The sequence below is a fragment of the Rana temporaria genome, chromosome 8 (genome assembly GCF_905171775.1).
Source record: "Rana temporaria chromosome 8, aRanTem1.1, whole genome shotgun sequence".
NCBI lineage: Eukaryota > Metazoa > Chordata > Amphibia > Anura > Ranidae > Rana > Rana temporaria.
The window spans coordinates 15,195,567-15,212,838 of record NC_053496.1 but is presented as its reverse complement, the minus strand read 5'-3'; the positions used below and the strand labels follow the sequence as shown (position 1 = coordinate 15,212,838).

At 44.4% G+C, this 17,272-nt stretch overlaps 1 protein-coding gene across 1 annotated transcript in view; it reads right to left on the bottom strand.

Moving 5' to 3' along the window:
• Positions 1-17,272, bottom strand: part of LOC120946695 (alpha-2-macroglobulin-like protein 1) — a 171,444-nt gene that overhangs the window by 118,969 nt on the left and 35,203 nt on the right. Inside the window, exons 9-15 of the mRNA XM_040361325.1 lie at positions 16,477-16,591; positions 15,132-15,241; positions 9,422-9,580; positions 8,958-9,188; positions 7,870-7,936; positions 5,323-5,468; positions 1,369-1,518 (exon numbers count right to left, since the gene is read on the bottom strand). Of these exons, the coding sequence (XP_040217259.1) occupies positions 1,369-1,518; positions 5,323-5,468; positions 7,870-7,936; positions 8,958-9,188; positions 9,422-9,580; positions 15,132-15,241; positions 16,477-16,591 (978 nt within the window). The remainder of the gene's footprint in view (positions 1-1,368; positions 1,519-5,322; positions 5,469-7,869; positions 7,937-8,957; positions 9,189-9,421; positions 9,581-15,131; positions 15,242-16,476; positions 16,592-17,272) is intronic.

The following is a 17,272-nucleotide window of genomic DNA, read 5'->3' as shown; positions in this document are numbered from 1 at the left end:
TACATGTCCTCAGGGTGCAGTCCTCTGCACCCCGAGCCCTCCCACCCTGCAATGCCAGCAAATCGGCATCAGCCATTCAGAGAGACACCAGTGAGGCGGCGGGGAGCGGTGACAGAGTGTCGGGGGGGAGAGGAGCGCCTCCAGCCGGACACGTGACTTAACCCATCATGTGCCCACTCTGTCAGTGAGACATACAGGGAGAGAGAGAGGGGGTGAGGAGAGTATGCAACATGTGACTCCCTTTGGCACCAGGAACAGGTAGACTAATGGCAGAACGCCATCACGAGCCCACCCTTTTTTGAAGCAAATTATAGCTCGAGATACGCCGTGTAAGTGTAAATATGCGCCGTCGTATCCATGCGCCGTGCCCACAAATACGCCTAAAAATAGGCTTCCTATGACCGACGTAACTTGCCTACGCTGTCGTATCGTGGGCGCATATTTACGATGGGCGCATTTGCCGCTCCCATTGATTTTCTATGCAAATGACGGAGATACGCCGATTCACGAACGTACTTGCGCCCGGTGCATAATATACGTGGTTTGCGTAAGTCGTACGTCCGGCGTAAATGTATTCCCCATATATGAGGCGCAACTCATGCTAAGGTATGGACCAGGGAACACAGCCGTCGTATTTTACGTTGTTTGCGTAGTACGTAGTACGTGAATAGGGCTGGGCGTAGGTTACGTTCACGTCGTAGGCAGTGATCCATCGTATCTTAGGGAGTAGTTCCGACGTGATTCTGAGCATGCGCACTGGGATACGTCCACGGGACGGCGCATGCGCCGTTCGTTTTATGGCACTCGGCCCATCATTTGCATGGGGTCACGCCTCATTAGCATGGCTCACGCCCACTTCCACCTACGACGGCTTACGCCGAGGGAACCCAGCGCAGTTTGGGAGGCAAGTGCTTTGTGAATTCGGTGCTTGCCTCTCTGCGATATGTCGGCGTAGCATATATTAGATATTAATATGCTCAGTCTCTAATCATGTGCTTAAAAAAAAAAAAAACCCTAGTTGGAATCCATGTGTCTGGCGCTCTGCATGTAAATTAGGGGCCGGGCGCATAGATCGGGGGGCGGCGCCTGTGCCCTGTATGGACGTGCTGCCACTGTCTTACAGTATGACCCGACATAACTGGAGGACATTCTAATCCACTACTATAGCTCCTTTAGTTTTTTCCAGTGCCTTTAAACAGTCTCACTGGGTAAGTCCTCCTCATCCTGCAGGACAAGAGGCCCTAAGGACCTCTCCATCAGTGGCAAGGAAGGTTTCCAGACCCTGTCACAATTTTAGTGCCCTAAAAACTCCTGTCAAATTTTTCTGGAGTAATACACAAAGAACACAATGGAGACCAACTGGCTTACTTTTTCATTAGTCAGCTCAGCTTTGGGATCCATTAGCACCACACTCTTGTCCACCGCCCTAAGACCACAGAGAGAGCCAGGAGCAGCCTGAACCTGAAGAGACACATCTGATCCTGGGAGGACCTCACCCGGGGAGAACCCAACAGATACCTAGGGATAAAAAAGTAGGACAAAGAAAAAGATGTAAATGTCAAAGCTGGAGACAATAATAAAAAGAACACCACATACATTGACCTTCATAGAGGAATTTTAAAAAGTATGAGCAGCTCTTATATTATTTCTTAAATCAATAAACGTGGTATCACTCTAAATGCAGTGCTGCAGTAATAAATCATACAATACATACAAAAAATCTCTTACAATAAAATTATAAGGCAGAAAATGCTGCACTTACACAATAGTGTTAAATTGGAGCAATAATAATGCATAGGATGCATTAAGGTGAAAAAACAGGAGGGTTTACAACCCCTTTAAGTTTAAAGTGGAGTTCCACCCAAAAATGGAACTTCCACTTTTCGGAACCCTCCCCCCCTTCCAGTGTCACATTTGGCACTTTCAGGGGGAAGGGGGGTGCAGATACCTGTCTAAGACAGGTATTTGCACCCACTTCCGGGCATAGACTCCCGTGGGAGTCACGCCATTCCCCCCCACTGTCTCCTGGGAAATGCATTGTTCCCAGGAAAGAGCGGGGACCAGTGAGGATGGGCCACGCCCCTCGCGCAGTAGGGAACCGGGCAGTGAAGCCGCAACGCTTCACTTCCTGATTACCTCACCGAGGATGGTGGCGGGGCAGCCAAGAGATGAGTGATTGCTCGGCCTCGGCTGCTGACATAGCGGGCGCGCTGGACGGGTAAGTGTCCATTTATTAAAAAGTCAGCAGCTGCAGTATTTGTAGCTGCTGGCCTTTAAATAAATAAATTTCAGGTGGACCTCCGCTTTAAGCCATATTTATAAGGCAACGGTAAATCAAATCTCAAGCCCACTATATCATGGTCAGACCATGGGATAGGGTTTAGGGATAAGCCCGATGTTCGAGTCGAACATTATGTAGTGTTTGTGGCAAATTCGAAAGCCGCAGAACACCGTTTAAAAGTTATTGCCATAAAAAGTGTTTGCTGACCCGGGTCCTGCCCCAGGGGACATGTATCAATGCAAAAAAAAAACTACAGTTTTTTCGGGAGCAGTGATTTTAATAATGCTTAAAATGAAACAAAAATGAAATATTCTTTTAACTACTTGCCGACCGCCCACCGTCCTTTTTACGGCGGCAAGTTGGCTCCCCTGCGTGAGAGCCCGTAGTATAACGTCGGCTCTCGCGTCGGCCACTAGGGCCGGCGGCGTGCGCCCCCCGCTCGCCCCCGACCCCCGTGCGCGTGCCCGGCGGGGCACGCGCGATTTCTCATTACAGAGCGGGGACCGGGAGCTGTGTGTGTAAACACACAGCTCCCGGTCCTGTCAGGGGGGAAATGCTGATCCTCTGTTCATACAATGTATGACAGCGATCAGTCATTTCCCCTAGTGAGGCCACCCCCCCTACAGTTAGAACACACCCAGGGAACATACTTAACCCCTTCCCCGCCCCCTAGTGTTAACCCCTTCACTGCCAGTGGCATTTTATAGTAATCTAATGCATTTTTATAGCACTGATTGCTATAAAAATGCCAATGGTGTCAAAAGTGTCCGAAGTGTCCGCCATAATGTCGCAGTACCGAAAAAAAATGCTGATCGCCGCCATTACTAATAAAAAAAAATATTAATAAAAATGCCATAAAAATACCCCCTATTTTGTAAACGCTATAACTTTTGCGCAAACCAATCAATATACGCTTATTGCATTTTTTTTTTACGAAAAATGTGTAGAAGAATACGTATCGGCCTAAACTGAGGAAAAAATTATTTTTTTTATATATATTTGGGGGATATTTATTATAGCAAAAAGTAAAAAATATTCATTTTTTTCAAAATTGTCGCTCTATTTTTGTTTATAGCGCAAAAACTAAAAACTGCAGAGGTGATCAAATACCACCAAAAGAAATCTCTATTTGTGGGAAAAAAAGAACGTCAATTTGGTTTGTCGCACGACCGCGCAATTGTCAGTTAAAGCGACGCAGTGCCGAATCGCAAAAAGTGCTCTGGTCTTTGGGCAGCAATATGGTCCGGGGGTTAAGTGGTTAAATACATCACAGATGTAAACATAATATCAAATAGTGAGCAAGCTCTCCCATATCAGGTGAAGAATCCAGGATATAATGGCCATGTTTATGCAAGAATGCATCCCCTCATTTTCCATAGAAAACTTTTTAACATCATAGCAAGAGACCTCTACCCACTCCCATCTGAGGTCAGGGGCAGACATGTGCAATTCGTTTAGTTTTACAATTAGTTTTGTTAATGAATTTTGACAAATTTGTTAATTCGTAAATATACAAATTAACGAAAACCAGTTTAACGCATTATTCCGAATAATCGAAAATTCCTAAATTTGAATATTCGTAATTTATAAATTCGTAAATTCAAATATTTGAAAATTCGTAAATTCGTAAACGCGTAAATTCAAAATTCAAAATGCGAAAAATCCGAAAATAAGAAAGAAAATTCTAAAGAACGAAAATCCAAAAATAAGAACTAAAATCCCAACACCTGAGCATTGGAAAATCTAAAATAATAACTAACTAATAATAACTTAACTATTACTATTAAATTATAGGTATTGGAATCTCCTTTTAAATTTGTCTGTCAGTAAACGTAACGAATACGAATTTAACCAAAGTTACGAATTATCCGAAATAACAAATGCCGTATCTAGATGAATGGAACGTACTGAATTAATAATAATAAATAACAATAATAATAGTAAAAATGTTTTAAATATTATTATTATTTATTATTAATTTGTTCCGTTCCATGTAATGCCGCGTACACACAACCGTTTTTCATGATGAGAAAAATGCTTTTTTTTAAATTGGTCGTTAAAAAACGGTCGTGTGTGGGCTCCAGAGCATTTTTCTCGACGAGAAAAATGGGCATTAAAAATTTAGAACATGCTCTATTTTTTCTCGTAGTTTTTCACGTCAGTGGCCCAGATTCAGGTAGATCCGGGCAATATTTGCGTGGGCAAAGAGCAAAGATTTTTCTCTGCGCCCACGCAAATATTTCGATTTGCCTGCGATTCACGGAGCAGTAGCTCCGTAAATTGCGCGGGCGCTATGCTAATTAGCCCTGCGTAAGGGCGCCTAATGTAAATGATTCCGCCGGGGGCGGGAATCATTTAAATTAGGCGCGCTCCCGCGCCGAGCTAACAGCGCATGCTCCGTCGGGAAACTTTCCCGACGTGCATTGCGGCAAATGACGTCGCAAGGACGTCATTTGCTTCTAAGTGAACGTGAATGGCGTCCAGCGCCATTCACGAATCACTTACGTAAACGACGTGAAATTTAAATTTCACGAGCGGGAAGCGCAGCTATACTTTAGCATTGGCTGCCCCTGCTATTAGCAGGAGCAACCTTGCGCTAAAGTTGCCGTACGGAAACTCCGTACCTTGCGTGCCCAGGGCCCGCGCAACTTTTGTGAATCGGTGGTAGTATGCAATTTGCATACTATACGCCGATCACAATGGCCGCGCCCCCTAGCGGCCAACGCAAGAATGCAGCCTGAGATATGAAGGCATAAGGAGGCTTATGTCTGTCATATCTTAGGCTGCAGTCGGTGTAACGAGGTTCCTGAATCAGGAGCACTCGTTACACCGGAGCAAGTAAGCACTTGCGCCGCGCAACCTATGGTTGCGCGGGCGCAAGTGCTTCTTGAATCTGGGCCATTGTTTTTCTCGTCGTGGAAAACGGTCGTGTGTACGCTTTAACGACAGGGAAAAAACCGTGCATGCTCAGAAGTAAGTTATGAGACGGAAAATTAGCATAATCAGCCCAAAGGAAGAGAGAGAAAGACCCGTTGACTCACTTTATTTTTGAAACACCTCTGTATTTTGAATACTGTTGAATCCCAAGCAAGTTTTCCATTTGGTAGTAGGATGTAAAAAAATGCATGTATCGATGATGCTGTTCTGGGTGTAAGAGAAAGCTTGACAGTAGTTTCACCACGTAAGTCTATGAGAGAAATCATTATAAAGTTAATGTTTGGTAAGAAACTGTGGGCTCCATTCACAAAGTGGTATCTTACTGAATCCGAGTATGTGGTAAGATGTCACACAGTTTTTAAAAAAGTGTTTTGGCATTCACTAAAACAAAAGCTACTAAAATACAGCGCGAGATTTTTTATGAAGTCATGCGGTATTTTAGTAGTAAAAGCCTATGGTAATTTACCACGGAGCTGTCAGGGGAGAAATGCCTGACCGTCTGTTCATACAATGTATGAACAGCAATCAGTCATTTCCCTTAGTGAGGCCACCCCCCCTACAGTTAGAACACACCCAGAGAACATACTTAACCCCTTCACCGCCCCCTAGTGTTAACCCCTTCCCTGCCAGTGGCATTTTTATAGTAATCCAATGCATTTTTATAGCACTGATCGCTATAAAAAAAAAAAATCGCTGATTGCCGCCATTACTAGTAAAAAAAAAAATATTAATAAAAATGCCATAAAACTACCCCCTACTTTGTAAACGCTATAACTTTTGCGCAAACCAATCAATAAACGTTTATTGTGTTTTTTTTTAACAAAAAATATGAAGAAGAATACGTATCGGCATAAACTGAGGAAAACATTTTTTTTTATATATGTTTTTGGGGGATATTTATTATAGCAAAAAGTAAAAAATATTATTTTTTTTCAAAATCGTCGCTCTATTTTTGTTTATAGAGCAAAAACTAAAAACCGCAGAGGTGATCAAATACCACCAAAAGAAGGCTCTATTTGTGGGGAAAAAAGGACGCCAATTTTGTTTGGGAGCCACGTCGCACGACCGCGCAATTGTCAGTTAAAGCGACGCAGTGCCGAATCGCAAAAAGTGCTCTGGTCTTTGACCAGCAATATGGTCCGGGAGTTAAGTGGTTAACACAGGCTGTAAATAGCTGGTTGTTAAGAAGCAGGCAGCTTAACAACCAGTAATTGCCAGAGTTGCTAAGGAGCAGGTGGCTATCGCATCCTTAACAACCAATGAGTCATTAGCTGACAGCTAAATGTAAAAAAAAAAAAAAATGCCAGCAATGAAAAATTAAGAAAAAAATAAACAGAGTGAGGTCTCCCCCCTGATGGTATGGATTTTAAATGGTATACTCAAGGCTTTTTTTCTCAGGGAATAGGTGCAGGTACTCCCCTCTTCCAAGTCACCCCTTGTCCCTGCCCTCTGCCCACCTCCGAGCACCGTTCCTTGGCTCTACCCCAAACCCACCTCCCAATACCACCCATTTTAAAGAAAACAGAAACAAGTAATTTGTATGGAATTTGTTAAGAATAATATAGGAAGCAGTAAGATAGATCCCCTGCAGCTTATACAACAAATCCCCCCCCCAAGCAACAATAGATCCCTCCAGCAGCCAGCAAGAATAGACCCATCCCTCAACACTAGACCCCTCCCAGCAACATAAGACCTCCCAGCAACAATAGACCCCTCCCTCAACAATTGATCCCCCAAGCAGTAATGGATCCTTTAGCAATCAGCATCAATGGACCCTCCAGCATGCCCCAGCACCCCTTGCCATTAGAAATATTCAATGTTGGAGGTGTCGGAACTGCGTTCCCCCGAGTTCCCGCTGAAAAAAAAAAACCTGGGTATACCCACACCAAAAGAAAAAAAATGGCATGGGGTCCCCCCTAAAAATCCACACCAGACCCAAGAGGGGGGTGAGCGAGCCCCCCCTCCTGAACCATACTAGGCCACATAACCTCAAAATTGGGGGGTGCTTTGGGACAAGGGCCTCTTCCCCACAACCCTGGCCAGTGGTTGTGGCGGTCTGTGGGCGGGGGGCTTAATGGAATCTGGAAGCCCCGTTTAACAAGGAGGCCCCCAGCACCCAGACCCCCACCTATGTGTATGAGTATGGGGTACATTGTACCCCTACTGATTGTACCCTACTCATTTACCATAAAAAAAAAAGAAGTGTAGTGTAAAAATAGACAGTTTTTGACAAGTCCTTTATTTAAAAAACAGAAATGAAAAAAAGTCCCCTGGTGTAGATCTATCATGAATCATAATTTTTCTTACCTGAACCCGATCGTTCCAGCGACGAGCATAAGCCCAGCAGCTCCAGCCGCTGTTTCGGGTCCTTATTGGATAGATTGATAGCAGCAAGAACCATTGGCTCGAAATCCAGTGACATGGGAGCCGCAGGGGTGGGGGGGGGGGTGTGCTGAGTCCTGCTGCCTGTTTCAATGAACGCAGCAGCAGAACTCAGGAGCGTGCGTGCTTGGGAGCCCCCAGGGAATGCGGGTCTCCATGGGGGGCATCCGATGAAGAGGAGGAGACAGGAGTGCCGACAGGGCACCCCAGAAAAGGATTGGGAAAGTTCTTCTTTAAACATTGAATTTTTCTCTGACTAAATCCTTTACCTTCACTTCCCTCGGAAATTGGTATTGACATTGATCCAGACTGCTGAATTGATCCTTTAAAAGTAACCTGAAAATGAATGAAAGAAGCTGAAGTTAAATTGTGCAGATATCAGTGAGAACTGAGGCTCTAATTGGCTTAAAAAAAGTGGGCCCGGGGGCGCAAAGCACTGCGCCCTGAGCCCACCTAGTTGTGTGACAATAGTGAATTAATATTCGCTATTGTCTTCCTAAATCTCCTCCTGGCCAATCATGAAGCATTCTGAGACCCGATTGACTGAGCAGAGAAGCGATCCTATTGGCCACCGAGCAGGAGGAGGAGACACCGGGTAAAGCCACCACTCGCTGCCTGGAGGAAGAGTTGCCTGCGACCTAAATGGGGGTAAGTGGGGGGCTGGTGACCGACCAATCTGACCGACAGCCCCCCCACCCCCCAAAAAAATATAGCACCAGCTTCCACTGAAAATTGTTTATTGGGGGGGGAAGGGAAACACCCCCTTTAACACTGCACACAGGAACAGAACTGAGGCTGTAAATTACAGGCTGTGTCCTGGAGCTCTTGTCAGCTCCTTTCTCTAAGACCCCATACACACTATTAGATTTTCTGCAGATTCTTGTCTTCGGATTTACCAAAACCCTGTAGTGCAAGGGCCTGCCTAATTGCCTACAAATTGAAACTCTAATGCCGCGTCGACACGGTCGGAAATTCCGACAACAAATGTTCGATGGGAGCTTGTTGTCGGAAATTTTCGACCGTGTGTAGGCGCCATTGGACATTTGCTGTTGGAATTTTCGACAACAAAATCCGTTCTCATAAATTCCGATCATGTGTGGACAATTCAGACACACACAATTCCATGCATGCTCTGAATCAAGTACGAGACGGTAAAAGTGCAGAGGCGCATTGCAGACAGTATTAGCCCTTTTTCAGCCGCTAGCGGGGGTTAAAACGGCAACACTAGCGGCCGAATATCGCCGTAAATACGACAGTATAGCAGCACTAAAAATCGTACCGCTATACCACCACTGCACCTCCGCTGCCCCGTGTGAAAGGGGCCTAAGCAATTTGGATGGGAAAAATCAAGGCTTACCAGATACTGCAACTCCATGTGCTCGACTTTATGCTCCAGCTCTGTGCGCCTAATGATATAGTCCACCTTGACCTCATGCTGCCCCTCACATGGAAGAACCACATTTAAGGTGTGGATTTTCAGCAAACTCTTGCTAAGAGAGTAGATGGAATTAAGACTGAGTTCAGCATAACCGTAATCTGGTGTAATCAAGTGTGGCACATCTTGTTGCTCTGATAGGGTTGTTCTAGCCTATAAAAGAAACAGTAAAAACATAGAGATAAAATATTATAACACCATCACCTACTACCTTACAATGGAATACCCACTAAGTGCAGTACAGCACCTCACATGCTTGTCAAAGATCAAGCAGAGGAGAGATTTGTGGTAGACTCGTCTACCTGTGTTCCCCAGACCCGGTTCATGTGTACCTGAAAAGGGCAAAATTATTTTCCAAACCCAGAAGTAGTTATTCAAATAGTTACCTCAAGGTGTACTTGTCCGGTCCAACTGCTCGTGTTCTCAATTGTGAAGGACACTCGCCCCTTCTCATCGGTCACAAGAGTCTTCTCGTTTTTGCTTGAAACAAAGAGGTGCACTGTATTGCCAGCAAGAGGTTCACCAAAGAAATCTGTTACAGCAAGCTATAGAGGGACATAAATATAGTAAGAATAATACCATTTTTTATTTAATCTTACATGTATTTATACAGCGCCAACAATTTTACCCAACGCTTTAGATTATATTGTACATTCAATATAGGCCGATCCGCTTTGCTCAGTGGGGGGGATTGATGAACAGATCCCTGCTGAGCAGGCAGATGACAGGTCTGTCTCGGCTCACTGTGTAGAGACGGACCTGTCAGAGCCCCCGCTCTGCTCTCTTGGTGTATCCTCTTGGGGTTGGGCCTGTGCCCCTTGTGGGGAGCTTGAGTTCGGCCCACTGCTCCCCATCCTCTTGGACTTCTGGTGTCTCATGGCGGCAACGTTACTTGTTTCCTCTTCCCACTGCTCCCCATCCTCTTGGACTTCTGGTGTCTCATGGCGGAAACTTTACTTGTTTCCTCTTCCCACTGCTCCCCATCCTCTTGGACTTCTGGTGTCTCATGGCGGCAACTTTACTTGTTGATCAGGCAGATGACAGGTCCATCTCCACTCACTGTGTAGAGACGGACCTGTCAGAGCCCCCGCTCTCCTCTCTTGGTGTATTCTCTTGGGGTTGGGCCTATGCCCCTTGTGGGGAGCTTGAGTTGGGCCCACTGCTCCCCATCCTCTTGGACTTCTGGTGTCTCATGGCGGCAACTTTACTTGTTGACCAGGCAGATGACAGGTCCATCTCCGCTCACTGTGTAGAGACGGACCTGTCAGAGCCCCCGCTCTCCTCTCTTGGTGTATCCTCTCGGGGTTGGGCCCTGTGCCCCTTGTGGGGAGCTTGAGTTGGGCCCACTGCTCCCCATCATCTTGGACTTTTGGTGTCTAATGGCGGCAACTTTCCTTGTTTTTAAATGTTGCGGCTATTTAGTATATGAATATACAGTATATCCATATGGTTAGTAAATGCTTGCACAATGAAATTATGTTATATCAAAAATGTTTGTGACGCTTCTAATTGTATTTCGCTCCCCCTTATTTTTCCACTGTAGATACTATTGTGTAATTATAACCACTTAGCCCTGAAGGAGAGGAACTAGTTGATATCTTGAAACGCGTTGGGACTTACTCTGATCTTGGTTGTACCATTGACAGAGAACTGTGGTTATTCATTTTGAAATGATTATGTTTTTACTGTAACCTCATCAATTGTATTGTTTCAGTTCTGCACTACAATCTGTTGGCTTTTAACATTTACACACTGGCAGGTGGACCTGATCGGAAAGCCTGTGTGAAAGGGGACATACTGAACAAGCTGAAGCTAGAGCCCTGTTGGTTGCCTTGCACAGCTGTTCCTGATTCTGTCTGATCTAGTCTTAGTAAATTGCCCCCAGCATACATCATAAAATTATGAGGCGGTTGGATTGGTGAAAGTAGTTCTACTGGGGAAAGTTGCCTATCTATGAATGTAATGCCGTGTACACACAATCATTTTTCGGCATTAAAAAAAAACGACGTTTTTTTAAAACGTCATTTAAAATGATCGTGTGTGGGCTTCACATCGTTTTTCGGCTTCTGAAAAACGACAAAAAAAAAATGCGAACATGCTGCATTTTTTCATGTCGTTTTTCAAAATGTCGTTTTTCGTGTTGTAAAAAATGATCGTGTGTGGGCAAAAACAACGTTTTAAACCCGTGCATGCCCAGAAGCAAGTTATGAGATGGGAGCTCTTGTTCTGGTAAAACTACCATTCATAATGGAGTAAGCACATTCATCACACTGTAACAGACAAAAAAGCGCAAATCGTCTTTTACTAACAATGAATCAGCTAAAAGCAGCCCAAAGGCGAATAGAACTTCCCCTTTAGAGTGCCGTCGTACGTGCTGTACGTCACTGCGCTTTGTTCATCATTTTTCAAAAACGATGGTGTGTGGCAACATCGTTTTTAATGGTGAAGTTGGAAAAACTTTGTTTTTTGGACATGCTGAAAAAACATTTTATTTTTCATGCCGAAAAACGATCGTACGTACGTGGCATAACTATTACATGGGTGGCTAGGTGGGTGTGGGGTGGTAGAAACTGGTAGCTAGCAGAGACACAGTTGTACTGCCCCAACCATTTAACTACTTGCTGACCACCTACCACAGTTGCACTATGGCAAGATGGCATGGCTGCGCAAATCGACATACCTGCACGTCGTTTCATACACTAGCCCAGTGATGGCGAACCTTGGAACCCCAGATGTTTTGGAACTACATTTCCCATGATGCTCTGGCACTCTGCAGTGTATATGAGCATCATGGGAAATGTAGTTCCAAAACATCTGGGGTGCCAAAGTTCGCCATCACTGCACTAGCTCGTGTGGGCGCACACCACCGGAGGTCAGAGGGGGAGCCAATCAGCGGGTCATTCCCCACAGAGGCAGAACGGGATCTGCCTGTGTAAACAAGGCAGATTGCTGTCCTGTTTTAACAGGGGACAACACTGAGATGTTGTCTTCCTGCTAAGCAGGAATACGGATCTCTGTGTTGTCCCAGTCAATCCATCCCCCACACAGTTAGAAAAACACTCCCAGGGAACACGTTTAACTCCTTGATCGCCCCTGGTGTTAACCCCATCCCTGTCAGTGTCATTAGTACAGTAACAGTGCATATTTTTATCACTGATCACTGTAATAAAGTCACTGGTTCCCAAAAATTGTCAGTTAGGTGTCCAATTTGTCCGCCACAATGTTGCAGTCCCGCTAGAAATTGCGAATTGCCGCCAATACTAGTAAAAAAAATAAAAAAAATACAATATTCCATAAAAATATCCCATAGTTTGTAGACGCTATAAAATGTGTGCAAACCAATCAATATACACTTATTGGGATTTTTTTTTTTACCACAAATATAGTATCTCCCGAACGTGAGTACACCCGTTACATTTTTGTAAATATTTTATAATCACTTTTCATGTGACAACACTGAAGAAATTACACTTTGCTACAATGTTGTGTAGTGAGTGTACAGCTTGTATAACAGTGTAAATTTGCTGTCCCCTCAAAATAACTCAACACACAAACATTAATGTCTAAACCGCTGGCAACAAAAAGTACACCCCTAAGTGAAAATTTCCAAATTGGGCCTTAAGTGTCAATATTTAGTGTGGCCACCAATATTTTCCAGCACTGCCTTAACCCTCTTGGGCATGGAGTTCACCAGAGCTTCACAGGTTGCCACTGGAGTCCTCTTTCACTCCTCCATGATGACATCACAGAGCTGGTGGATGTTGGAGACCTTGCACTCCTTCATCTTCCATTTGAGGATGCCTCACAGATGCTCAATAGAGTTTAGTCCCGGGTGGGCAAGTATATAGACTTTTTTTACAACCTTTTGTACGCACCATGCCTTCATATGTTAAGGACACACATTATATCATCAATCTTTTGTCAAGATTGAAGCCACGTGAAGAGATGTGGTTGGTGACAGCGGATGTCACTTCACTGTACACGATCATCCCTCATGTGTTGGGCTTGGATGCTGTTAAATATTTTTGGGATCGAGACTACAGTCTCCTTAGAGAACAGGAGAAATTCATTATGGAACTTCTTGAGTTCGCTGCTATGGATAAATTGGTTCCCAATGTTTTGAATCCCCTAATAACAAGCCTGGCTTTTTCAGCAAGCTCACGGGCTACTACCAATGAAGAAAATGTCAAGTGTATTCTCTTAATGGATGTAGAACCAGGAGAATAACAAGTTTTGTTTGGAACATAATATAGAGCCCTTCATCATGTGTTCTACGGAGGGGTTAGTCTACTTACTGCAGTGCCCTTGTGGACTGCAGTATGTGGGTAGGACGAAACGCCCCCTTCAAGTTCACTTGAATGAGCATATCAATAATATTAGGAAGGAGTTCAAACACTCTGTATCCAAAGATTATAAAACTACTCACAATAGGGATTTCTCTAAGACTATATTTTTAGGGATATATAAATTCAGTCCCCATTGGAGAGGTAGTTTCTTGATTAGCAGTACCTCTAAGCTTGAGATGTTGTGAGTCCATAGATTAAAGACTTATGTCCTCTATGGCTTAAATGTAGACGTCTTTATAGATAATTCTTGATTAACATTTCTTTATTTTATGTTATGGCCATGTATATTGGATTTTGGCTGTGACCAATTATCACTATAGTTGCTTAGAGTGTAAACGCGGTCTGAATCTTGGGTGGCTACTTTTCTTCCCCCTTGGTTGATCTGAATGGCCTGTTTAGATGCTACCATTGGGGTTGAACCGTGATATGCACGCTTATGTGTTAATATAGATCTATACAGTACATGGGTTTCTCCAACTTAAAAGACAGGGCATTTCAGTTTTACATATTGCTCTGATAGAGGTATCATTTTTCTTTATGGTCAGCTGGTACTTGATAGGTCTAGTTTTATAAATATTTTTTATTATTATGAGTACCCATTGTGGAGATAGTTGACTGATTTTAATGCCATTGGTCGATTTGTTCAAGTGGGGTACACTGTCCCCTTATCGGTATAATACTTTTAATGTGAGTTGTCATATGATGTATATAATTTTTGCTTTAGCTCCTAAAACTTTTTTTGGGATGCTATGAGGGGCAACTAGCCCTTCAAATAGCATCCACAGTGGAGATGATTGATCGATTTTGATAACATTGGTTGTTTTTTTCCCACGTGTGGTCTCCGGTATGAACATGGAAATCGTTTCACATCCACGGTGGTGATGAGGATCAAGTCACCAACATGGATGGTGATTTAATGTATGACCCATTTATGCTATGGGTATATTATCAATTTTATATATATTTTTTTTTGTTTTTCGGGTCATTCATTATGATCGCTATTCGGAAAAAATCTGAATTTCAGATTTTATTCGTATTTCAGATTTTTTTTCTAATTTCAGATTTTATTTTCGTTTTTTTTTTCTAATTTCAGAATTTAATTTTTTTTTCTAATTTCAGAATTTCATATTTTTTATGAATTTTATATCTTTTTAAAATTTACATTTTTTTTAATTTATGAATCTTTTCGAATTTACGAATATTCGAATGTTCGGAAAAGTTTGTCAAACAGGTTTTTGTTCATTTGGATATGTCGAAAATGAACGAATTTGGCAAAACAAATTGCACATGTCTATTAATGATCTAGAACAGGGGTCTCCAAACTTTTCAAACAAAGGGCCAGTTTATTGTTCTTCAGACTTTAGGAGGACCAGAGTGTGGCCAGCAGGGGCAGAAAATGTCACGGCCTGGCATCAGTGAGAATAAATATGGCCTCAGGGTTGGTAGTCAAAGAGGAGGAGTATTGCCCCTATTAGGAGGAGGAATAGTATCCCGTCAGTGGAAGAAATAGTGCCCCATCGTTGATGTCAGTGGGAGAAATAGTGTCTCAATTAAGTGGGAGAAATAGTGCCCCAAGGGCCAGATAAGGGCTAGCAAAGGGCCACAGTTTGGAGACCCCTGATCTAGAAGATGCTGAAACAACAAGAATTAACGGAGGTACGTCAACAATGACAGCTTCTCTGTACAGGTTTTCTTTAAATAGTAATAAGAATTGAAGGTAGCAGATGGAGAACAAAGTAGTATAACTCACCAATCCACAGTATGGCATTCCAGGTTTGTAGGTGCGTTCATAGTCAACAAATTTCACTTTGTTTATGACATTTGAGATTTGTGTTTGACTGCTGGCTGATAACTCAATTCCTACACAAAGTTAGAAAAATAAAAAAATTTATAGAGTTAGGAGTGCAGTACACTGGGGTACCGTGACGTGGACTCTACAGCTTATGCATATTTTTGCAAATGTATGCAAACTAAACCCCTTGTTTTAACGTGAACTGTAAGACAGGGTAACTCGGTATGTTGCAGGCTGGCTGGTAAGTGAGCTGGGAATTTTTGTTTGTTGATGTTGACATGCGTCGCCTTTCCAAAAGGAACACAAAGCCTGACGTATTTTCCGGCGTATAAGGCCGGGTACACACGGGCAAACATGTACGATGAAACCGGTCCGTCGGACCGTTTTCACCGTACATGTCAGCCGGGGGACTTCTGTACGATGGCTGTACTAACCATCGTACAGAAGTCCGCGCGTAAACAATACGCGGGGCGTGTCCGCGCCGTCGCCGCGACGATGACGCGGCGATGATGCGGCGACGTGGGCGGGCCTGCCTTTTAAATGCTTCCACGCATGTGTCGAAGTCATTCGACGCATGCGAGGGACGGCGGGCGCTCGGACATGTACGGTAGGTCTGTACTGACGACCATACATGTCCGAGCGGGCAGGATTCCAGCGGACGGTTTTAAAAAAAGTCCAGGAATATTTGCCCACTGGGAAAAGGCCCGGCGGGCAAATGTTTGCTGGAATTCTGCCCGCTCGCGCCTACACATGACCGAACATGTATGCTGAAACTGGTCCGCTCCAACGCGACGTGAAATTTGAATTTCACGTCGTTTGCGTAAGTGCTTCGTGAATGGCGCTGGACGCCATTCACGTTCACTTTGAAGCAAATGACGTCCTTGCGACGTCATTTGCCGAAATGCACGTCGGGAAAGCTTCCCGACGGAGCATGCGCTGTATGCTCGGCGCGGGAGCGCGCCTAATTTAAATGATTCCCGCCCCCAGCGGGATCATTTAACTTGCGCGCGCTTACGCCGGGCAAATTTGCCGGCGCACCCTCGCAGGGCGCAGGGCAAAATCGTTGCCCTGCTCCCCCGCAAATATCGCGCAAGCTATGCTGAATCTGGGCCACTGTTAGAAATTTGTACATCTAGGGAAAAAAAATTCCACCCTTGCTTATTTCAATTCTTGTCACTGTGGCTAAAAACAAACGTTAGTTTGGTCCCACTAGTGATTAGTAAATCAAATGAACTTTCTTACAACATAAAATGGCAGATACAATTCTACTAGTGTATACAAGGCCTACCTTACCCAGACTTACCTGTACCCTTCTCTGTGATGTGGGCGGATCCCTCCATGTTCAGGTTCATGTCATTTCTTATTAATTTGAAAGGTTCAGACTTTATCTGGACTGTGGTACATCCCGAAGGATCCAGCTGAAAAGAAGATGCAGTGGTGAGTCATGTAGACTGCTAATGGTATAGTTTTAATAGTAATAAGTGGAAGCTGGTGCCCGAAAATATTTTTTTTGGGGGAGTGGGCAGCAAAAAAACTGCCCCCCCCCACTGGCACTACATCCCCCCCCCCGGCACTCAATTGATCAGGAAGGCGGCGATCCATGTCCCTACCTTATGCGGGGAGGTACAGGAAGGAGGTTGTGGAGGGAGGAGCCAAGCCAGGGCCGTTGCTTCTCCTCCCGGTTGAACGAGAAGTGGGTCCTGAGAGTTGATTGGCCGGGAGGCCTCCCATCCAATTGGCTCTCAGGACCCACTTCCTGATTGGCTGGGAGAAGAAGCAGGAAGGCATTAGCGAATATTAATTTGCTAATGTCACACAAGTGGGTGGTTTCTGCGCACCGAGCCTACCCTTTTAAAGCCAATTAGAGCCTCTGGCTGTAATCACGTACTTCTAAAAAAAAAAAAACATTGAAATCCATGGCCCAGATTCACAAAGCACTTACGCCGACGTATAACATGTTACGCCGATGTAAGTGAAAATGTGCGCCGGCGTATGTGTGCGGCAGACCCACAAACCAACATGCGCCTAAAAACAGGCTACACCGACGTAGCTTGCACACGCCGGCGTAGGGTGGGCGCACATATATGCTGGGCACATGG